General features: G+C 52.0%; 1 protein-coding gene across 1 annotated transcript; it reads left to right on the top strand.

Annotated features, from left to right (window-relative positions):
- Window positions 1-6,795: 6,795 nt before the first annotated feature.
- On the top strand, window positions 6,796-12,595 carry PCDH8 (protocadherin 8). Its single transcript, XM_054973486.1, has 3 exons — window positions 6,796-9,342; window positions 9,687-9,894; window positions 11,843-12,595. The coding sequence occupies exons 1-3, from the start codon at window positions 6,796-6,798 to the stop codon at window positions 12,214-12,216; spliced, it is 3,129 nt and encodes a 1,042-aa protein (XP_054829461.1). The 3' UTR covers window positions 12,217-12,595.
- The last annotated feature ends 11,052 nt before the right edge of the window (window positions 12,596-23,647 follow it).

Below are 23,647 nucleotides of genomic sequence, written 5' to 3'. Positions count from 1 at the left end.
CAGGCAGGCAGGCAGGGACATATATTACATAGACTTGGGAGTCCATGAATTTGTGCTGAATCTGAAGCATTCATAAATTGGCATCACTAATTTCAGCGGAACTGAACAGACTGAAATGAGGACTTGTCCTGAGCTACCAAAGGACACTTGCTGTCCACAGGCTTACGATGCAAAAGTATACCCAAGCAGCACACAACCAAGCCCCATGCAACTGCTGTACTCGAAGAGTCCACATGTTAAGTATTTGTACAGTTAGTGTCTAATAAAGATGCAGGCTCTGGTTAATACAACTCAACAGCAGGGCTGTACCTGCTGACCGTCCACCATTGGAAGAGGGAGAGGCAATCTCACTCAAACCCCCTCCTCATTTCAACCCCCCTCCCCATGGCTTTTCACTCATGATCAACAGCAGGATGTTTTCAGGGCAATGGTGGGGGAAGACGACAGCAGGGACTGAAGTGCTTTGACCAGCAGAAAGTTTACAAGATCCACCGCACCGGACTGACAAATTGTAATTCAGCCACTGGTTGCTGGAGTCTCCACTTGAAGTTCCTTTGTTGAAGAATGATGGCTTGGAGATCAGCAAGAGTGTCCCAGGAGGCAGAAACGTTCTCCTGCTTGTTTCTGAATACTGCCCTGTGTGTCTATTTATTCTTTTGTACAGCTTGATCTATGAAGGAGCAGGACATTGTGGGGGGATTACTGAGATTTCCCGCCCACCCCCTCCTTTTACTGTGTCTGTATTCTGCTGACTGAGAATCCATGTCACGCATCTAACAAGTGGGCTCTACTCACCAGAAGCTTACGCTGGAGTAAATCTGTTGGCCTTTAAAGTGCCACAAGGCTCCTTTTTGATTCTGGTTGCAGGAGACCAACAGGGCTTCCCCACTGGTAGGCGACTGCCTAGGCCACACTGGAGGACCAGCAAGTGAATGGGTTCGGGCAGATGTTTTTGGGTTCTGTGATAAAGTTGCTCTCGTTGGCATATGGACAGAGCTGGCAGTGGGTTCCTCCCTTCCATGCTATCGGACCCTATCCCGGGCCTCCAGTGTGGCTTTGTGAAACACAAGGTGAACATGCAGAACATCTTAACCAACAGGGGGTCCCAGGAAGCACCCTATCCCCCGTTTCCAACCCTTCTTCCTGTCACCATGGGATTCTTCGGCATAGCTTTCTTTTCAGTGAAGTCTGCCATTTATAGCCATAGCTAAACCCGTGCAGAAATGAATGGGGGGAAGGAAGACACTGTCACCCAATTTCTCAACATCACCTATTTGGTGAAGGGCCAGATTCTGAAGCATTTGGTCGTTTCCTGTCCCCTCCAGTCTGTATGGAGGGTCTGTCAAAGGGTCTTTGTCCTCTACAAGGAGGAAGGGGGAGAAATAATAACAACAACATATCGCCCTTCTGGATGACTTAACACCCACTCAGAGCTGTTTACAAAGTGTGCCCTTATTATCCCCACAAAAGCAAACACCCTGCAAGGTGGCTGGGGCTGAGAGAGCTGGGAGAAGCTGTGACTGAGGCACCCTCACCCTGCTGGCTTCAAGCAGAGGAGCGAGGGATCAAACCCGAGCCTCCAACTTAGAGTGCCACTACACCAAACTGGCTACGCCCAACGGCCTGCAGCTTCGAGAGCCAAGGAAGCGAAGGGGCAGGAAGCCGGGGAGAAACTGGAGGAGGCCCGGCAGGCCCGTCAAGGAGCCGCTCGAAGGCGCCAGGCAGCCAGGCGCGCCCTGGTCCTGCCCTCGAGCCGGGCCCCTCCACGGCCTCTCGCCTCCCCGCCGGGCCGCCTCTTCCCCCGCCCGCCGTCTAATCCTCATTAAAACGCCATTACACGCCGTCGCCGGCTCGCCACGGAGAGGCTAATCCTATTATGCGGCCGGAGAGCGCCGCGGCCCCCGCGCCAGCTGAGGCGGGCCTTTGTCCGCGGGCCCCTAATCCCTCACGCGACGGCCGGGGGGGGCGCACGCGAGGCCCGCGGAGGCGGCGCAGAGGGCCGAGGCGGGCCGGCCATTGTGGCGCGCCTGGGGGCCACTAAGCCCCGGAGCGCCGGCCTTTCGGGGCGCGCACAAAGGCCTTTGTGGGCCTCCCGCTTCCCGCCGGGCCCGCGGGCTTGCTCCGGCAGCCGAGCCAGCGCGCTCCACTCGCGTGCCGCCACAGGGCCTCCGCGCCGCTCCCTCGCGTGCGGCGACAGCGGCCCTCCCGGCCCCCCGACGGGCCGCCAGCTGCAGGCAGAGCGGGCGCTGCGGCGGGGATGGCACCGCGGAACTGCCGGGGCGAAGGCCTCGAGGACTGCGCGCCTGTGAATTCACGGCGGCCAGCCAGACTAGCCTTGCGCGCGTGCCCCGGCGGCCCTTCTCCCGCGCCGCCTGTCGAGCCGCCCGCCTTCCGTCCTTCCGGGCAACTTAGACGCCTCTCTCCGGTTCCGTGCGGCCCAGGCACCTGAGCGCGAGACAGCGGTAGCGGGTCACCTCGCGAGCCCTGTGGCTGCCGCCGCCTTCGGCAACACGGCCCAGTCCGGAGGAGGAACCGGCCCGCATCTGCTTGGGCGCAAGCCCCGCAGCCGGGTAACTTGCGTGAGATCCCCCTCCAGGGCGGCATGTTGGGGGTGCCAGCCTCCTGCCAGGCTGCCCCCTGCCCCCCTCCCGCCCAATTGCTCCACCAGTCGCCTCTACCTGAACACAAAGCACTGGGCCCAAGGCCCAGCGAGGTCGCGTTTGAGTCCTTAACAGAGCAACACCCCTTAAAGTCCATCGAAGCCAGCGGCCTAGGATGATGGCGCCGTTAATCGTTTTTTAACTCAAATGCTCTGGAGGAAAGGATGGATGGGCCAGCTCGGAATGTTTCTAAAGCTCGCTTGACAAGAGCTGAGCCAACTGAGTCCCGTCTTTCAGGCACAGCCCCTAAGAACTCCCCGCGTGACTGAGGACATTCCAATCTGTTCAGGTTTAATTTGCCAGCATCTGGGGGGGGGGTGTCCCACTGCATTTAAATTTTGATTGTGCCGGCTTATTCAGTCTTTATCTAGTCCTGCATACCAAGTCTGTAAAATAAGGTTGTTGTCACTTACTTGGGACTAAATCCCATTGAACTCCAGGACTTATTTTGAAGTAAAGAAACTGGCTGTCAGTTGCCCAGCAAAGACGACAGACAGGCATTCAATAGAGGTGAATCTTCACGGGAAAGGTCTTCAGGTCTTCATGCCAAATGCCTCTTTGAAGGATTCCGGGGCCAACAGGCATCCCTAGCCAAGGCTGCCAGCGGCGCCACACACAGGCTACAGCAGAACTGGGACCTACCAGCCCACTGTAGACTACAGTTCCAAAACAATAACCACGTTTGTTAGCTGCAGCTGCATCCTGAAGACTAACAATCCTGTATGGACTAGAGCCTGTTTTGCACCTAAATAAATAGGCACCTTAAAGACTAAACATATTTTGTGCAATGAATGGATCCTCCATTGAATGAATGTGATTGGTTTATGTACCGTAAGTGGTAGGAAAAAATAAACAATGGGGTTCAATGGAGTAGAGGAAGTACTGGGTAATGTAATGTTCATGTAACCAAGAAAAACAGATTTTTTTTCCTTGGCTAGTTGCACCAGACTAGTTAATGCTGATAACAGATGGGCCTTCCCAGATTTTGCTCATTTATTGTCTGATTTAAAACATCTTAAATCCCAAAGGAGGGATGTTACGGGGGAGGGGGTTGTAGCTACCAAGTTTCCACGCAGCAGCCACAAAGTGGATGGGAAAGGTGTTGAATAGGATGGGAAAGCAGAGCCAGCAGAGATGTGGTAACAAGACCAGGGGTGTTGTGGCGTCCTCTTCTGCAGCGGCCAACCCAACCCCGTCTGGTTCTATGGCTCCTGCTTATACTGGATGAGATTGGTGCCAGGGGGCAGGAGCATTCTCGTTTCTCACATTTTGCACACTGAGATTACAGCTCTCAAAGAGGGCAGGCCACAGGCTATTACTCCTCCACCTCCAGAAATCCGGCCCTGGTGCGAGCGCTGGAGGAGGTTCCATTGTTGCCTGCACAAGTGAGCCTGCAGGCTGGGCAGTGAGCCCAAGAGAAGTAAGGCTGCCTTACTTCCAGCAAAACAGGCTGTAATGGCGAGTCTTCCATTTGATGGGTCTGGGTGCCATTCAAAGGATTCTGCACTTCTGAGCGGAAGAACAAGAGCCTGTGGAGGAAGAGATTCAGCACGCTGGAAAGTAGGCATTGGAGGACTGGGGAAAGATTTTTTTCTCCTTGTAATAAAGAGTCCAGTAGCACCTTTAAGACTAATCAACTTGATTGTAGCATCAGCTTTCGACAACCACAGCTCTCTTGGTCAGATGTATCTGACCAAGATGTATCTGACCAAGAGAGCTGTGGTTCTTGAAAGCTGATGCTACAATCAAATTGGTTAATCTTAAAGGTGCCACTGGAGTCTTTACTATTTTGCAAATACAGACTAACATGCTGAACTCCTCTGGATCTTTTTCTCCTTGACACTTTGGAGAGCCAGTACTGGGCTATGTGGAGGAGGGGCTTTGGCTGAGGGGAAGAGCATCTGCTTGGCTTGCAAAAGGTCCCAGGTTCAATCCCCAGCCACTCCCATTAGAAGGACTGAGTAGGAGGTGACATGAAAGACCTCCACCAGAGACCCTGGAGAGCCACTGACAGCCTGAATAGACAATACCGACCTCGATGGACCAATGGTATTGCACAGTGGTTACAGCACCCAACTAGGATCTGGGAAACCCTGTTTCAACCTCACCCCTCTGCCATGGAAGCGCACACACTCTCAGACTAACCTACCTCGCAGGGTTGTTGTGAGGAAAAAGCAGAGGAGAGGAGAATGATGTAGGTTGCTCCCCATTGGGGAGAAAGGCAGGTAGAAATGAAGCAAATAAACAGGCAGGCAGCCTGGTCCAGGGCACGCCAGAGCAGTGCGGCTCTGGATCCGGGCCAAGAAGGCCAAGCCTCTGCCCACCAGTGGGCTTTCTCCCCACGACAGCCTGACCTCCACCCCCTCCCAAGGCTGCCAAGCCATCCTCCCTTACTGAGAAGAACGCCTGGGGGAGGGGGGGGGCGCTTCCACAGCCTGCGCCAGATCCCCAAGGGAGGGGCAGGAAGGTCTGCCGCTGGTGTGGGGTCGCCGGGGCGGGGGGGGGGGCTGCGACAGAGTGGGAGCTCCGCGAATCTCGCTGCTGTCTACTCTTTGGAGGGCGGGGGGGGGGCGCTTTCCATCCGTCCTCTCCCGGGTTCCCGAGAGAGCCCGCTGGCCTCCCGAGACATAAAATGCTGGCCGTGACTGCGGAGCGCTCTGCGGAGGTTTGCGCACGGATCCCTCCGCCGGGGTCCTCCCCGTTTGCTGAAGGGTTTTGCCCCCAGCCTCTTTGCGTCGAGCCGGGCTGGGTCCGGGCTCCTTCCTGCCCCCGGACGGGGCGCGTTCCCGGCTCCTCTCCCGCCCCGCCTTCCCGGCCGCTCCAAGCTGTCAGAGCGGCCACAGTCGCGGCGCGGCTCCGAGAAGCTCGGAGAGAATCGACTCGGCTGCCTGTCGCTGGGAGGCCGAGCGAAGGCGCGGACGGCCCGGGGCTGACGGGGCTCTCCTGCCTTCCCGGAGGCAGACGGCTCTCCCGGCCCCTCGGCCCCTGCCCGCCAGCCAGCGCCCCAGCTCCGCCGGGCCGCGCCAGGTTTCGGCTTCCCGCTGTGATTGTGTTGGGCTGGAGCGCGGCCGGCTCGGACAGAAAGCCGATCCGCTGGCTGGGCGCGGCAGGCACCAGGAGGGCGGCCCCGGGGGCGACCGACCGGAGAGGCGCGGCCATTGTGTCTCCTTCGGGGCCATTCGCGGCGGAGGGTCTGGCTGGAAAGGCCTGCGGGCGGCGCCCAGCTCCGTCCCTTCTGCGGGCCCGCCGCCGCAGCCCCCCGCCCCCGCCGCCCCTTCACACACAACCCCCTTTTGCACTTGTCACGCGGGGCTGCAAAGGCAGCCGACCAGGGCGCGGGGAGCTTCGGGCGCGGGGCCGCTTGGGAGAAGGGTCCCGACGCCGACTTGGCTCGCCTCGCCTCGCCTCGCCTGGCTTCGAGCCTGGGAGCGGTCCAGAGGCCACGCCAGCTGTGCCGGGGCGCCAAAGTCCCGTCGGGAAGGGCGCCTGGGAAAGGTGCGAGGGATTTCTGCCTCCTCGCCGTCGGAGACGAAGAACGGTGGGCGGCAGGGTGGGCGGGGCGAGTGAGCCCCCTTCAAGGGAGGCAGGGCAGGGCGCTGCGACGCGCATTCTGGGATGACTCCCGGGCGGGTCTTTGCCGTTTCCACCGACTCCAGGTTACAGTCCTTCGGGACACGCTTTCTCTCGGGCTTCGACGGCTCCCCTTCGACCCGCACTTGGCTCCCCCCAAGCGCGTCCGAGGGCTGAGGCTGCAAAGGGAGGCGCGGAGGCCCCGTCGGTCCAGCCCGCCGCCTCCGCCTCTCCCCCGCTCCAGCCAGCCTCTTTTTTTTTTTTTTTTGGCACGAAAAGGCGTCCGGGGAGGAAAAGCGGAGCTGCCATTGGCTGATCGGCCGGGCGGATTTGCATACCGGTGTCTATTAAAGCTCCTCCAGAGGCGCCGCTCCGGCTTGGAAGCGGCATAAAAGCCAGGCGGCGAAGGGCGACGCGCGGCCGGCGAGGGAAGGAGCTCGGGAGGCCGTGCGCCGAGCTGAGCTGAGCTGAGCTGCGGGCGTCCCATGCCTGGCTGAGGACTAGACGGGAAGCGCCGGCTCGCCTGCCCCTTCGCCCCTCGGCTCGCCCGACAGCCTCTGGGGCGATGGCCCCTCGCCGTGATGGGCGCCCCGCAATTGGGCTCTGCCAGGCTGTGCGGCTTCTCTGCCTGGGCTGGCTGCTGCCCGCTGTGGCGGGCAAGACTCTGCGCTACTACACCCACGAGGAGGAGCCCCCCGGCACTGTCATCGGCACCCTGGCGGAGGAGCTGCCCCTGAAGCCGACGGAGGGCGAGCGCAGCTTCCGCCTGCTGCAGCAGCCGGGCAACAGCTCGGCGGTGCGGGTGCGCGAGCGGGACGGGCAGCTGAGCGTGGGCGCCGAGCGGCTGGACCGGGAGGCGCTGTGCGGGCCGGCGGAGGAGCCCTGCGTGCTGCCCTTCGACGTGGTGAGCCTGGGCGGCGGCCGCGGGGGCGCGCAGTACCGCCTGCTGCACGTGGAGCTGGAGGTGCGCGACATCAACGACCACGCGCCGCGCTTCCCACAGCCCGTGCTGGCGCTGGAGGTGTCGGAGAGCGCCGCGCCGGGCACCCGCCTGCCGCTCGAGCTGGCCCGCGACCCGGACGCCGGCTCCAACGGCGTGCAGAGCTTCGCGCTCTCGCCCGCCGACGGCCCCTTCGGCCTGGAGGCGCAGAGCCGCGCCGACGGGCGCAAGGGCGCCGAGCTGGTGCTGCTGCGCGAGCTGGATCGTGAGGCGCAGGCCGCCTACCGCCTGGAGCTGGTGGCCAAGGACGGCGGGCGGCCGGCGCGCTCGGGCACGGCCACGCTCAGCGTGCGCGTGCTGGACGCCAACGACAACGCGCCCGCCTTCCCGCGCGGCGCGCTCCTGACCCTGGAGCTGCCCGAGGACGCGCCGCCGGGCGCGCTGCTGCTCGAGCTGGACGCCGCCGACCCGGACGAGGGCGCCAACGGGCAGCTGCTCTACTCGTGGGGCAGCCAGGTGCCTCCCGAGGCGCGCCGCCTCTTCGCCCTCGACCCGCTCTCGGGCCGCCTCAGCCTGCGCGCCGCTCTGGACTACGAGCTGCAGCGCGCCTACGAGCTCGACGTGCAGGCCAGCGACCGCGGCGCCAGCCCGCTGGCCGCCAGCTGCAAGGTGCTGGTGCGCCTCCTCGACGTGAACGACAACGCGCCGGCCCTGGCCGTCAGCGCGCTCTCGGCAGGCCCGGGCAGCCCGGCGGCGGGGGCCGAGGCCGGCCTGGCCTTCGTCAGCGAGGCGGCGGCGCCCCAGAGCCTGGTGGCGCTGGTCAGCGCCTCGGACGGCGACGCGGGCGCCAACGGGCAGGTGCGCCTGGCCCTGCTGCCCGCGCCGCAGCAGCCCTTCGCCCTGCAGCGCGCCTACGAGGCCAGCTACCTGCTACTCACCGCTGCGCCCCTGGACCGCGAGCGCGTGCCCGAGTACAACCTCACGCTCGTGGCCGAGGACCTGGGCTCGCCCCCCGCCCGCACCGTGCGCCGCCTCACCGTGCGCTTGGCCGACGAGAACGACAACGCGCCGCGCTTCGCCGAGGCCCGCTACGAGCTGGTGCTGCTGGAGAACAACGCGCCCGGTGCCTACCTGGCCGCCCTGCTGGCCTCCGACCCGGACCTGGGCGCCAACGGCCGCCTCTCCTACCACCTGCTCGACGGCCCGGCCCCGGCCGCTGACGCCTCCCTTGCCACCTACCTCTCGCTGGACCCGGCCACCGGCGCCCTCTACGCCGCCCGCGCCTTCGACTACGAGCTCCTCAAGCAGCTGGAGGTGAGCGTCCAGGCCGTGGACGGCGGCTCTCCGCCGCTTTCTGGCACCGCCGTGGTCCGGGTGCGAGTGATGGACCAGAACGACAACGCGCCCCTCATCACTCACCCGCCCCTCCACAATGGATCCCTGGAGATTGGAGTGTCCAGCAAGGCCTCCCAGGACTCCCTCGTGATGCATATCAAAGCCCGAGACGCCGATGAGGGCATCAACTCGGAACTGAGCTTTGCCCTTTTAAAAGACCCGCAGCAGCAGCAGCAGCAGCACCCGGGGGCACTGGACCTCTTTGCCATCAACCAGAAAACGGGAGAGATCTTCCTGGCCCAGAGCCTCTCCGAAGAGCAGCTGGGCCAGGTTTACCAAGCTCTTCTCAGGGTGGCAGATGGGGGACGGCCCCCACTCTCCACCACAGCCATGGTCAGCTTTCTAGTCACAGATGAGGCACCTCCCTCCGGTGGCCGGGACTCCCTGGCCAAGTCCAGCTCTGGGGAAAGGACGGCACTGCAGTGGGACGTCCCGTTGATTGTCATCATTGTCCTGGCTGGCAGCTGCACCTTGCTGCTGGTTGCAATCGTCACCATCGCCACCACTTGCAACAAGCGCAAGAAGGAGAAGGAGGGAGCCCTGGAAGAGCCGCTGGACAGCTCCCCACTGGAGAAAGGGAGGCAAGAAGGCAAGGGGGGCCTGGCCCCTGCCAGCCCGCTAGCCCGAGGCTTTGAAGTGCACTCATTCCCCAGCAAATCCTCGTTTGCCAGCCCTGAGGACTCCCCAGCCAGTGAAGACATCCCAGCTTCTGAGAACAGCAGAGAGAGCGCCAGTCTATATGACAGCCACAGCCGGCTCCGAGACCCCCACTCAGAGGTACTGTTCCTGGAGCTCAGTTTCCCAGGCTCTCTGGAGGTCAGGGAAGAGGGCAGCCTTGCCTGCCGTTTATTGCTAGATATTTTTATTCTGCAGTCCTTATAAAAATTAAGCTGGAAATTTTTGGATTTAAAGTTATTTGTTGGTAGGTTGATGGGCTAGTTTAACTAAGGTACTTGGCAGGTAAAGAGCTTTGGTGTGAAGGGCTGATATCCAATGGATTGATTTGGTGTGAAAAACTTGAGTCTTCCATGTGAATCAGACTGCTATTTCCACAGCTGTTATTAACATCGATTCCTCTCTCCCTCCCAATCCACACCTTGCTCCCGCTTTCTTCCCTTTAGTCCTATACCTCTACTCCTAGTTACAGCAAAGAGCAGGGGGCCCCAGTGGCCATCTGGAAGGGCCATTCCTTCAACACCATCTCAGGCAGAGAGGCGGAGAAGTTCAGCGGAAAGGACAGCGGCAAAGGCGACAGCGACTTCAACGACAGCGACTCGGATATCAGCGGGGACGCCCTGAAGAAGGACCTCATCACTCACATGCAAAATGGTAAGCCTTCCTTCCAGCTGTGGCACAGGCTCCAGGGAGCAGGGGAGGGGCAGAGGCCAGCCATTGCAGAAGACCTGAGCACCAGAAATGCCGGCTTGTGACTGTCTGTCAAGAGGTGCTCTGGCAGCAGCTGCAGATTTCTATGAAAATCAGAACCAGAGAGAAGTGCAAGCAGCCGCTGCCAGAGGGAGCGCAACTCCGCATCACCGCAACTCCGAGGAGAAGAGCCTCTGTGTTATCTTTTTCTCTTGCCCTTTCCTCCAGGAACTCAGGGTGTTATTTTCAGCCAAGACAACATGAGGGGTTCTACCACTGCTTCAAAGTGAGAAGTTGCAAGTAGAGTTGTGCGTGGGGAAAACACACCCCGCTGAGATAGTCGAGTGGAGCATAGAAGTCTGAGCCAGGGGAGGGGAGGCATGGATTTCAAGTCCATGAGACAAACGGGTGACACTGGGTAAGATGCCACCTCACTGGGATACTGTGAGGATAAATTGGGGGCGGGGTGGACCACGTATGCCACCCTAAGCTTCTTAGACATGGGGCAGGCTACAGGTGCGATTACTGCTGTTAAGTAAGTGCACAGTGGTCCAAAGGAGCATTTATTCTCCGAAGGTGGGCCGGTCAGATTGGCACATGTTCCTGTACTTCTCCTTCACCCCCATTGCCCTCTGCACCTGTCTCTCTGTAGTTCCCACTGAGGTCCAAACGCCATCCCTTTTTGTCCTTTGACAAGTAGGATTAGTACCGCATATTCATAGTAAACGCCTTTCTGGATTTTTGCAGAAGATCCAAGGCCATATGCACTCCGCTTCTTTTCATACAGCATTATTTGAAGATCCTGCAAGATAAAAGAGAACAGCGATGTAGATGCAGTTCTATTAAAGCTAACCCAAGGTGGGAAGGCATCATAGCCTCTTTCTAACCACACGAGCAACTGAAAGTAAAAGCTAGTGGGACCGGACTGGGCTCCCCCTCTGAGCCACACGCCTGGAGCTTGGCAGCATTCGAGGGGTTGGGTCAGGGGCGTTCGGCAAACTTCCCACCAGATGGCAGTCGAGGGCTGAGTGGGCAGTGGAGTTTGGCCTGGGTTGTGAGGATTTCTGCAGATACGTTCCATGCAGAATTACGGCCAGGGGCAGCTCTATCCTTCGCAGGGCTGCCACCTTCTGTTCATGGAAGTCTGTGTGGGTTTAGAAGGATGTAATTGTGCTGGGAACAGCACTGTAAAGCCACGATAAATTCGAGAAAGAACAGCCCTACGCTGGTTGCCTTTCCCATTCCAGACGCAATTCTGACCAGCAGCAAATGTCACAGGTCTGTTCCAACGATTGCAAGCTTAGCAGCCATTTACAGATCTCCAGGCAAGCAGCCTCATGAAGATGCTTCGTTTCATTTTCAAACCAGTTAAACTGGAAGAGCTGCACTTAAATAAATACAGTCCCATGGCCTTCAGTGGGATTAACGTAGTGTTTGAGTCCTGCGTGGTCCTACTTGGAAACATCTCCCTGCAGTATATTATTTGTTGTCGGGGTCAGATTCCTCCAATGTGTACTAAAAACACCTGGCAGGAGACGAATGGGGAAAGATCGTAGTTTTAAGGAGCAAACGGCAGGGTGCCCGGGCATCCACAATGGCAGGAAAAGTCCTTGCGGGGAGTGGCCTTCCCTCATCAATACTTTCCGTTTGCTTGTGTGGGACTTCTGATAGCGAGGGGGAATTCAATCAAGGGAATGGTCAGAGGAATGGATTCTTTTCTTAATCCAAATTGGGGGGGGGGCGTCTTTGCAGTCACAGCTCCACAAAGAACCGCGTGGTTTGGCCCGTAGCAACAGGAGCTTTCCCTGCCCCCAATATGCCATAGCTCTGCCGCTCCCCAATCAGCTGCCTGTGGGCTTTCCGGTCAGCCAGGCCGTGATTACGAATTTGTTTTGTCGCTTGCATTTTTCAGGGCTGTGGGCTTGTACTGCGGAATGCAAGGTCCTAGGCCACTCTGATCGATGCTGGAGCCCCTCCTGTGGCCGGTCCAATCCCCACGCGTCGCCCCACCCCAAGGCCCAGCTGTCCACGTTCAGCAAGAGCACCTCTCTGCCCAGGGACTCACTCCGCCGTGATAACTTCTACCAGGCACAGCTGCCCAAGACGGTGGGGCTGCAGAGTGTCTACGAGAAAGTCCTGCACAGAGATTTTGAGAGAACAATCACATTGCTGTCCCCTCCTCACCCAGGAAGGCTGCCGGACCTCCAGGAGATCTCGGTGCCCGTATTCCAAGCCCCTCCGGCAAGATATTTGGGGCCTCCAACTGATGCTACTCAAAAAGTTTAACGGCCCCTCGACATCTATTCTGAGCTGAAGCTCACAAGTGTTGGACCACCAACATGGCTTCTGAAGCCGGTGTTAGGCCCAGAACTCAGATTTCCAAAGTCATGCGTCTGCTGGGGTTACTTTTTTTCTTTCCTGCATTGCAGGCTGGTTGGCTAAGACAAGACTTCTGAGCATGTGCCAAATGTTCTTCCCGCTGCTCAGTGGCCACAGCCATCTCCTTCAGGTTTCCAAGAGTCCAGGGAAAGTCGTACCCCATCATCTCTCTTTATAAAAATGAAACTCTTTTCACCACCCTCACCTACTCTTGTAGAAAGCATGCCTGCTGCTAGCCAGGCCATTCCCAAGAGTTCTTAAATTATTGACTTGGGCCAGTGATGTACAGAAGAATTTTTTGAAAATGTGCCTTAATATACATATACACACATGTATTTATTTCTATGTGTGTATTTATGTATATGGTGGGTGGGTGGGTGTGCGTGTGTGTGTGTGTGTTGGGAAAGATTTCCAATTAAGTTGTACTGTTTGGTATTTGCAAACAAAAAACTCTTTGTAGTTAATGTAATTTTTATGAAATGTGCAGGTATTTAATTTCTTTTCCAGGTTGCTCCTTTGTTTCACCTATGAAACACCCTCCTTATGTAGGTTTTGTTTTTTAAAAAAATCTGTATATCGCGTAATGTACAGTTTGTACATATGGAAATTCCATTCTATTTTTATATAAGAAAACCTGGGGAACAAAACCAGTAATTCTTGCCAAAGGAAAGGTCTAAAAGACTCACACAGAACAAAAAGAACTCTGAATCTTTCTGGGATTTCATAAATGAGAAAAGTGGACTATAAATAAAGTAAATAAAAAAGTAGAGGAACTTGCCCTTTCACCGTTGAATTACTTTAAAGCAGCTTCTTGTACTGGAAAGCCTGCCTTGCCAAGTGTGACCTGTGATTTTTAGAGTCCATGATCCGTTTCAGATGCAACATGAATTAATCACTCTGTGTCACTTATATCCATCCTAATAAAGGACTTGTGTGTTTAGAAGGACGTGGTGCATGTGTTTATCACGAGTGCAGGCCTGCCGGTAAAGCGACAGAAAACAGGTTGGAAAACCCAGCAGGCAACAAGGTTTGCCAGTGTTCTGATCCAACTCCCCTGATTCGAACCCCCCAAACCATCCCAAGGGCATCCTGCTCAGCCCATGGAGGAACCCAGGGGTGCACCTGTGCCCCCACAACCACGGAGGAGAAGACTGAAGCTTCTTCGGCACAGGTGCCACAGTTGTGGTCTGAATTGGGGGCCCCATGCACAGGAACGGAGAACGTGGAACACTCCTGTTTTGCAAAGGGTGAGTAACCCAGAGCCAGCCTGCAGACTCAATAAGGACAGAGAGATTCAGGCTCGCTCACGTGTTGCATTCGTGCTTTACGTTTTGAGGGGTAAAACGGAATGGGTGGGGGGATCTGAACATGGCATTCAATATGCAAAGTACAATGCAGTGAAATTTGGCAAGAGTGTGCTGCTCTCTTTCCTAGATGTTTGACTGGCGTGAGGTGATGAGCAGGAGGTAGGCTGGAGGGGCCAAGGTGCAGAACTGTCACATCTACAAGAAAGTTGGAGGAAGGGAAAAGCCAAGGATTGTTGGAGTAATGGCAAAGAAATGTGGTAAGCAGAGAGAACGAGAGAGGGAAAGCGTAATTTGCCGGAAGAACAGTTGCAAAGAGCAACCAAGCTCATTACTAAAGGACATCACAGGCTTCCTTATTACTAGAGAATCCTAGAACTTGGGGAGGGGGGGGAGGGGAGAACTAGGGATCTTTAACCAAACTATTTATTGTTGTTATGTATACAATCTATAATACATAATGACAAGAGTAATCCTACTATATAAAAGGCAAGCCATATTGGAGACGACTCACTTTGTATTCTTGTGCAGGTGCACCCTGACCGTGAGGCCGCTGCAAAGTGCCCACTTGCCTCAAGGAGGGGGTATGCCAATTCAATGGCCTAAGCATGCCTCCCCGAGCCTCCTCTCAGCAGCAAACGGGTGCTTCGCCCCAGGCCACAGCAGGTGGGTGCTGAGGGGAAGAACGGCAGAATGCACATTAATCTTTGCACAGGTGCATTGCTGGGCGGGGGCCTGCTGAATCGACAGCCTAAGCACTCCTCCCTGCACCTCCCTGAGAAGGCGGATGGCCCAGCAGCGCTGGACACCAGTCCACGCTTACCTTGGAGGGGGGGTCCCCAGGGGTCATGTGAAGCTTATCCTTCCCTCCCTAAAAAAGCCTGGCTGCAATCCTGAAGGTAGTTTCCTCGGAGTAAGCTCTATTGAATAGCATGGGCCTTACATTTGAGTAGACCTTCTTTGGGAGTAGGTGTCTACCTTCCTGAACCAGTCTTTACCCATGGACAACTATGTTGCATTGTCAAGAGTATGAAAGTTTAAATTGTCCATGGACCAGAGTATGGAAAGTTACTTTCCAATTCTGACAAAATCTTTACCAAAAAAATTGTATACAGCGTCTTTCAACATAGATGACTGATTGTTATGTTTCATGAAAAATAAAAAATGACCAACAACACTTTTCTAGAGCCCGTTATATTTTTTCACACAACTGGCTTTGTTGCTAGTAACAATAATGTTTTGTCTTACATTAGTATCTAACAGAATTCTTAGCACCCTCCCCGAATCTAGAACCCTATGGAGACATCCAGGCATAAGCTGATACAAACCAAAAGGGCATTTGTGGCATAACACTGCCCAAACAGCTGGAGCCTGAAGAAGGCATTGTGGCAAGTGCATATTGATGTGCAGGGGTAAGAAAACTGCACTGGTTCAGGTGCCCCCCTCCTATATCCTAGATGGCTCAGGCTAGCCTAATTTGTCAGACCTCAGAAGCTAAGCAGGGTTGGGCTTGGATGGGAGACCACCAAGAAAGTGCAGCATTGCTATTCAGAGGCAGGCCCTGGCAAACAACCTTTGTTCCTCTTTTGCCTTAAAAATCCTACAAGGGCCATTTTCACACTGCTTACCGGCCACGGAACATCGCGCCAAGCTCCCAGAACGACAGTGTCTTCCTGGCGCGATTTTGTGCAAGAACAGTTCTCATGCGAAATCACACCAGGAAGACGCTGTCATTCTGGGAGCTTGGCATGATGTTCTGTGGCCAGTAAAAGCAGTGTGAAAATGGCCACTATCTCCATAAATCAGCTACCACTTGACACTGCTTTCCACTACCACATACCCTAGCCAGAGGACCTTGGCCTCCTTTGATCTGGCCACATCCTAGTAGCTTTTTATATATTCAGGGGAGAGGACCTCATGAGTGGTGAAGAGGGTGCACATGGTCTCTGGACTGATAGTCTAGGAGTCATTTTCCAACAGCTGACCCACTTAAGTTACAACCTTCGCTTTTCTCCATTTGACTTCATTACCACCACCATATTCTGCCCTTTCCTGGACTCTCCACTTCATCTTACTCTTTTCTCAATACTCCCCTCTTTCCATTTCTTCTACTCTAGCCTTAGCAGCTCCCATCTATTCCCACCATTTCTCCACACTTTTCTCATGCTGCATTTTAATATTTAATATTCTACACCCGCCAATTTTAATGGTTTTTTATACGATGTTTTAATGTTTTTATAATGTTTTTACTGTTTTTAATTTGTTGTCAAACCGCCCTGAGCCCGTCTGACGGGGAGGGCGGTCTAAAAATGTAATAAAATAAAATAAATAAAATGCCCTTTAATCACCTTATTCCCTGTGCTTTTTCCATCCCTTTTGCAATATTCCAGTCATTTCCCACTCTCTTGAGCCTGGCTTAACTCCCGTCTATGAGCAGCCACACTCGCAGTCAGTCTTTGGGGCCTCCCCTCTCCACGTCCCAAATCCCTCTCTCTCGCATTGCTTCTTGGATCCTCACATTTCTCACTGGCCCTGTTCTTTCATGCCTCTTCTCCTTCTGAGAATCTACCACCCATCCGCTACCTGTGTGTCTTCTTTTCCCTAACTCTCCTCAATTCTCCACTCCTTCCCATTCTCAAAACCCCACCATGATTCTTTCTGCTATCCATAACTTTTGTTTGACTCTCTTTTTTAAAATACATCCATTATAAGCTACTGTGTATCACATACAATTCAAAAGCTGCCTCCAAGTTTAGCCTAGTCCCATTTTTAAAAACAACCCCAGGGGCTGTTGTGTGTGCTTTGGTTTAAAGAAACCTTTTCGCAAAAGGATCACTGCTCTTCATTGATGGCCTTATTCCACCACAACTAGCATGCCCCCCCCTTCAGTGAGGAGGGAGCTACAGTGTTTAGCTGGTTAGCATCAAGTATGGCTTCTGCTTGTGCAGCACAAATGCATGAAACTGCGAGGTTATGGGAATCTTTTGAGTCTGTGTGCAAGTTCTGTAGGTATTTACATGACTTCTTAAAGCTGATCTCTCCCAAATTTGGAGAATAAGTACTAGGATATAATAAAGTGTGTGGAATTGGGTACTTAAAGCTTTTCATAATTTGCCTCACAAGCCCTATGTCTGCCACCCGCCTTCAGAGGTGAGGTGAGTGGCAGCCAAAGAGGGATTTTTTTCCTAGGGCCATCTTGCTTGTGGAATGTCCTCCTTGGCGCTCACTATGTTCCTTTCTTTCAAGCACCATCAAGACAATGTGTTTTTGTTTACCTTGGCTTTCAATTAAGAGATTTTTAACACTATTTTAGTTTGGAAAGTGTTATTTTAAACTGTCAGTGGCCTGTTTTTATGGCCTATGTTTTTATATTGGGCTGGGTTTTTAATGCTGGGTTTTAATCAGTATTTTTTTAAAAAATTAAACTATTTTTATTTTGTAAACCATCTCAAGCAGGTAGGTACCTGGAGAGGCAAAAATGTTCTTAGCAAATTAATAATAAATTACATCCCACTAAATCTCTGTTAAAGGAACAAGACTATTCTACTGTTCTCCACATCTTTGTTGTAGTATAGTGGGATTTTTAATACCCATCCCCCATCCTCAACACTCAAATCTTCCTAAAAACACACACTTTTTGTGACTCTTCTGTTGGAATTATCTCAGGACAGGGATGTGTCTTTTGTTCCAGAGAAGTTAGCCGTGTTAGTCTGTAGTTGCAAACAGAAAAGAGTAGAGTCCATTAGCACCTTTAACAATAACTTTATTGTAGCATAAGCTTTCGAGAACCACAGGTCTCTTCATCAGATGCATGGAGAATATGAAGAAACTGGCCAGAGATATATAGGTGGTATGGGGAAGGGGGAGTAGATCAGTTGCAAAAGTCATGAAAGAGGTGGAGTGCACAATTCAAGCTGAGCGTGACTCCCCTCCATAGCTGAATCTGAATGAAATGTCTAAAAGGCAGTTACTTCTGATAATGAGATAACCATCCAGAGTTTCTATTCAATCCAAGTCTGATTGAGTCAAATTTACATATGAATTCCAATTCAGCAGCTTCCCGTTGGATTCTGCTTTTGAAATGTTTCTATTGAGCGATATTAACCTTTAAGTCCTTGATGGAGTGTCCTAGTAGATTGAAGTGTTCTCCTACTGGTTTCTGGATATTGCCATTTTTTTTATGTCAAATTTGTGTCCATTTATTCTTTTGTGCAAAGGTTGGCTGGTTTGTCCTATGTACAGGGCAGAAGGGCATTGTTGGCACATAAGGGTTGTTGTTATTTTATAAACCATTAGTATATTGATGATACTATATAAAGAATTAAATATATATAAAGACAAGCGTCCTGACTGACTCATCAACGCCCAGCCCAAACCCCTGGACCTAGAAACGTGAAATTTGGGGAGATTGTTCCTTTTGTAATGTAGAGGCTCGCTAAGAAGGGATTTTAAGAAATTCGCCCCCTAAGGGGGTAAAAAGGGGTAAAATGTGTTTTCCCGTAGGGATTCAGCTTCCCTGTGTATCTGGCAGGCTGCTCATCCCCTCCCCCCCCCCCCCCACCAACTACCAACTCAGCCATTCTGCTCTGAGGTCATTTGCATATGCAGCCTGATTGGTGGAACTCTGTGTTCTGATGTAAAAATCAGGTAAAGGAAACTGCAGGCAGGAAACTCCTGAATAGGGGTTTTACTCCTGAATAGGGATTTTATGTAAAAGTCAGTATGGCAGCTGAGTTTTTAAACGTTCATGGGGAGATGGTACACAACCTTCTAGGGGCCATTTCGATGCGAGCCTCTCACATGAACCTGCCAAAGTGCCCACCACACCATCCCTCCCTCAGTCCAACTCCACCTCACACCTCTTGCAGCCATCATCTCTTACTGCCGGCAAGAAGCCTTCTGTCAGACGTCATGCAAGATACACTGACACTAAAAAGAGTAAGCAACTTAGAGATGTGGCAAGGAAATATGCACGTCCTGCTCCTGTGGTGCACCGAGCAGCAGTGGCCAAGTACCAGCAAGAGCACCCCAAGGTGTACAGAGTGGCAGAGTCTCTCTATGAGCAAACCAATCCTGGAAGACAAGTAGAGAGGCGCTCACTTCCATGGAAGGTCAAGGCTCACTCAGGCATGGCCTATGATCCTTCCCTAGCTTCAAGCTGCCCCATAAGCTCATCCATGCAGAACACCCCTGATCAGCATCTCAAAACAAAGCAACATGGCCCAAGTGCTGTGGAACTGTAAGCTCATTGTTTGGGATGGGAGCACAAGGGGTGCTTTGAGGCACTAAGCAAAGATGTCAGGGGCAACGAGAGAGTGATGGGGGGAGTCACCGGGCTGCTGGCTGGACACTTCTGGCAGACTCTGCCAGTAGTCCCAAGGGGAACTTGAGCTGACGAGTTTACCGTGTGTGTGTCAAGGCATCATATCTGTGGCCCCTCATCAGGAAACTCTCACTAAGAAAGAAGAGGAGGGTCCACTTGAGAGGCGAGGTGTCCGCTGGGGAATTCTCTGAACTCCTACTAAAAATGGGGGACGGAGCGTATCCCGAGTCCAAGGGAAAGGTGACCATCCCTGCAGGCCTGGGCACAGTAGTGATGACCCCAGCAGACGTACCAGCCACGATATACCCTGATATCGCCACTGTCACAGAGAAGTCCATGGACGGGCTGTTCAAGGATGCCATTCTGACCCCCAAGAACGACACGTCCGTCATCATTAATGAAACATAATTTAACTCCCTCGAAGGGGCAGAAATGGAGTACAGATCTGTGGGCTCAGTGGTACAAATGGATGATGTCCTGTGGAGTTCCTCAACACGTTCAACCCTCCTGGCTTCCCAGCCCACAAGCTTCTCCTCAAAGTGGGGGCTCCAGTGATGCTGCTCCAGAACCTCAACCTCTGCAATGGCACCAGACTACGAGTGAAAGCCCTCCACAGGAACATCATCGAGGCCACATTGTTCACCAGCAGTGCTCGGGGGGGGGGGGGGGGGGAGGCAGTGTTCATACCATGCATACCACTCATACCATCAGATAACCTCTTCAAATTCAAGAGACTGCATTTCCCCCTCAAGGTCTGCTTTGCTATGACGATCAACAAGTCCCAGGGGCAGACACTGAAGGTGGCAGGAATTGACTTGAGGGAGGACTGCTTCTCACACGGGCAGCTCTACGTGGCCCTCTCCAGAGTGAGCTCACCCAGCAGCCTGGTGATCCTGAGGGGAAAACCACCAATGAGGGCTACAAAGAGGTCCTTCAGTAAAAAAAAAAAAAAAGGTTGTACGTATTTTTCTCTTTATTTATTGCACTACAATCTTTTCCTTTTAAAATCTCATCAATAAATGTTAACATTTCGAAATTCACTTCATCAGTTTTCAGCATCAACACGCTTTGCTTTATTCAAACACCTTTGTGAACTTCGAGTACTATGCTATTATACTACAAAAGCAACTAAAAAAAACCCTCCACAAACCAAAAAATGTTACATACCCATAAATATTATAACTGGATTTAAAGTCGTTAAATACCGTAGCGAAGCACGGGCATCAAGCTAGTTAACAAATAAAAATATCGTAGAAGGATTTGGAACTTTTAGTTGCTTTTTGTCCCTCCGTTCTTGAAGGAATGGCAAGGCAAAGTTTTGAATAAGTCATGGAAAGTAAAGGGGAGCGCAAGCCATTGTCTGGACCCCTCTGGGGCTGGATCATGGGACAGACTCCCTGCCTGAGGGGGAGAAGAAAGGCTTGAGAACAAACCACCTGGGGAATATCCCAACACACTCAAGACACCCCTAACTCTGCCAGCCCCCTGGAACCTGAAACCTGAGATCCAGAGGCCTCAGCAAGGGCACCTCCCTTGTCAGCAGCCATGGCAGAAAGCTCACATGATCTTCTGGGCTTCCTCAACCCCCACAGGACCCAGCCTTGAACCAAAACCTCCCCACCTCTACCTCGGGCTCCTTCTTCACTTCTAACAGCCTTCTACTTTTGTAACTTCATTTTCTGTATTATGTATGAACTACCATGTCTGACACCATTATTTTTTTTGCATTGCTTTTCTGACTTTTATGATCCCAGTCCAATTGTGTTGTTTGTCTTGTGCTGTCAGATTACATTTTTTAATTTCCTGTGATTAGCCTTGAATCTCAGCAAGAAAGGTAAATCAATTGAGTAACCCTTTTTTCCTGCATTCAGTTAAGAACACGTTCCTTGCATGTGCCACTTTTATTGTGCTCACTCTTTTTTTCCCAGATGATAAAGATTAGTTCTGTAAAGGAAGCATTCTGTCCTTTTCTCAACCAAAGCTGGTTTGGAAACCTCCTTATGGGTTTATCTGACAGCCAGTGAGGTATGGTGGTTGAAGTGCTGAACTAGGTTTATCGTTGGTACATGACACCAAAGAAGATTGCGCTAGGGAACTTGAACACTTCTAATAAATGCTGGAAATGTAGGAAGCATGAGGGCTCCCTCTATCATATGTGGTGGTCGTGTGAGGTAGCTAGGCAGTTCTGGGGGGAAATAATAAGAGAAATGAGTGAAATTTTACAGTTTCAAATAAATAAGAACCCAGAACTCCTGCTGCTAAACTTGGGAATGGAGGGAATTCCAGCCCATCATAGGACGTTGATATTTTATATGACTGCAGCAGCTAGACTTTTGTATGCGCAGAAATGGAAAGTACAAGAAGTGCCAACTATTGAAGATTGGATCTACAAATTGCTGTATATGGCTGAAATGGATAAGATGACAAGAAAACTGAGAGATCTGGACCCAGGGCAGTTTAACACAGACTGGGAGAAGCTGAAACAATATCTGGAGAAGAAGTGGGAGGTGGGAGGAAAACTGTGGCAGTTTGAGAACTACTGAAGTACAATAAAAGTATAAAAGAGAGGGGTGACTTTACCGGGGGAGGAAGAGAAATGTGAATTTATAAGCAGTTAGATTAATTAATTGATTGAGATATATATAGATATGTAAAGGTTAATTGATAGAATATTGATAGAGAATAATTAACGGTTTAAACATGAGGATTGAGTAATTAATAATATTTTTTTTTTTACTTGATAAGACTTATATGCACCAAACTGAATGTATAGAAGAGTTAAAACGACTGATTATGTGATGAGTTATATAGAAATACTATAAAAAGAAGAAATGATTAATATATAGAGAATAAATCAAATTGTTTGATTTAAATGTGGGAAATTTTTATGGTTTATGATATATAGAAATATTCAAAACTGGAAAATGGGATAAATTGTTTATCTAAAGAAGTATAGTTTGGATGTATAATAAGTAAAAGAGTTAAAGATGTACTGCTTAATATAATGGAGAATATATATCTGTTTTAGACAGAGGAAGTTATTAGAAGTAAGGGAAAAGGGACAGAGGGTGGGAAAGCTGTTGGAAGTCAACAAAAGGGGGGGAAAGGGAGGGGGTTAGAAACGAAAAATTAGGGGAAAATTGAATGTAATGGAATGTAAAAATATTAATGTTCTAACCCAATAAAAATTTTTATAAAAAAAAAAAAGAAGTGCTGAACTAGGATTTAGGAGGCCCAGAGCCTCACTTTACCATGAAACTGGTTAGGTGATCTCTGGCGAGGCACTCCCTATAATCCTAACCTGCCCCACAGCATAAAATGAGGAAGGATCTTCCTCCCTAGACTTCTTGAAGGAAGGGATTTTTTTTTTAATGGACCAGACCAATCTGTCTCCTGCTGTGTTTAAATCAGGGATGATCAGCTACCTAAGCCCCATTGGCAGGTTAAATTTCCCTGGTTAATTTTTTTTATTATTCAACCACTGCTGATAATGACAGCGCTGAAAAGCTTGGAATGTAGAGCAGGAGGCTGGAATTGCCGTGTGTATTTCTAATCAGCTTTCAGGTCACCATCTAATCCTCACAGAGGGGCTATTTCACATGCCCCAAATGGCAGGACAGCAGAAGGGAAAGCTAAGGCAGTCTTGGTCTTATTCAGCGCAGGCAGGTAGCCAAGGAATGCCCTCGCCCACCGCTGGGGCCGTCCTCTTTGGGAGTCTGAGCTTGAAAGGGCATCCAAGAACCTGTACGGGGACAGGTGGTGTGGGCTGGACCAAGTCCACCTGAATGCCTCGCATCACCCCTTGGCTGCTAGTTGCTTGTCCTTGGTTGAAATCACACGTGGAGTTCTGATGAGCCTGCAATAAAACCCTGCCGTAGGGAAAATGAAACTGGCTCTCATTGCGAGGGCCAATGATTCCCAGAGCTGCTGGGAAAAAGAAGAAAATGGCACTGGAAGAGAGAAAGCCGGGAAGACTTATTGCCCTGGGAGCCCAACTAGAAAAGGAGCAGATGGCCACAGAGAAGCAAAAGAGCAACGCTCCACGCAGGCTAGAGAGAAACTTTAATTAGCATTCTGCCGGCAAGGAGCAACTAATTTCAAGTCAGCATTTGGCCCCTTGGAGCAATGTTTTGGCCTGTGGCAATCAGAGTGGAGACCACTTTGTTTTCCCCCATGGGTGTAGGGCAAACACTGTAGCCAAGGCCCATCATGGGGGAAGCAAAGGGGATTCTTGTAGAGTCCTAAAGATTTAACCATTTATTGAAGAAGAACATACTGTGGGCTGAATGTATCCAAAGAGGAGGGTTCAATTGCTCTATGAGGTAAAGTTTTTCATTTCTAACAGCGTTCTACTTCTGTCATTTCATTTTCTATATTGTTTATGATCTATGACGTCTGATACTGTTAAGTGTCCATTGTGACAGACTAACACAGTTACCGCAATGAAATCTATTACCAGAAGCATTGTATTTTCCAAGTAAATGGGGAATAAAATATACATCTCTACAGCAAGGTTGCCAACAGGCCTGAAGGAAAATATTCTCTCTTTAATAAAGGCTGGATGAAGTGTAATTTGCCAGGTTATGTTGTTTACCTCCACAAATTAAGCCTCTATTAAAGGGACAGGACATTTTGCCGAAGGCCTGTTGGTACTGGAAAATACTGAAAAATACTGAAAAATACTGAAAAATTGTTGGTTACATTTTCCTGA

Source organism: Eublepharis macularius, chromosome 3, assembly GCF_028583425.1.
Source record: "Eublepharis macularius isolate TG4126 chromosome 3, MPM_Emac_v1.0, whole genome shotgun sequence".
NCBI lineage: Eukaryota > Metazoa > Chordata > Lepidosauria > Squamata > Eublepharidae > Eublepharis > Eublepharis macularius.
The sequence above is the reverse complement of the archived record's forward strand: the minus strand, read 5'-3'. Positions and strand labels throughout refer to the sequence as shown.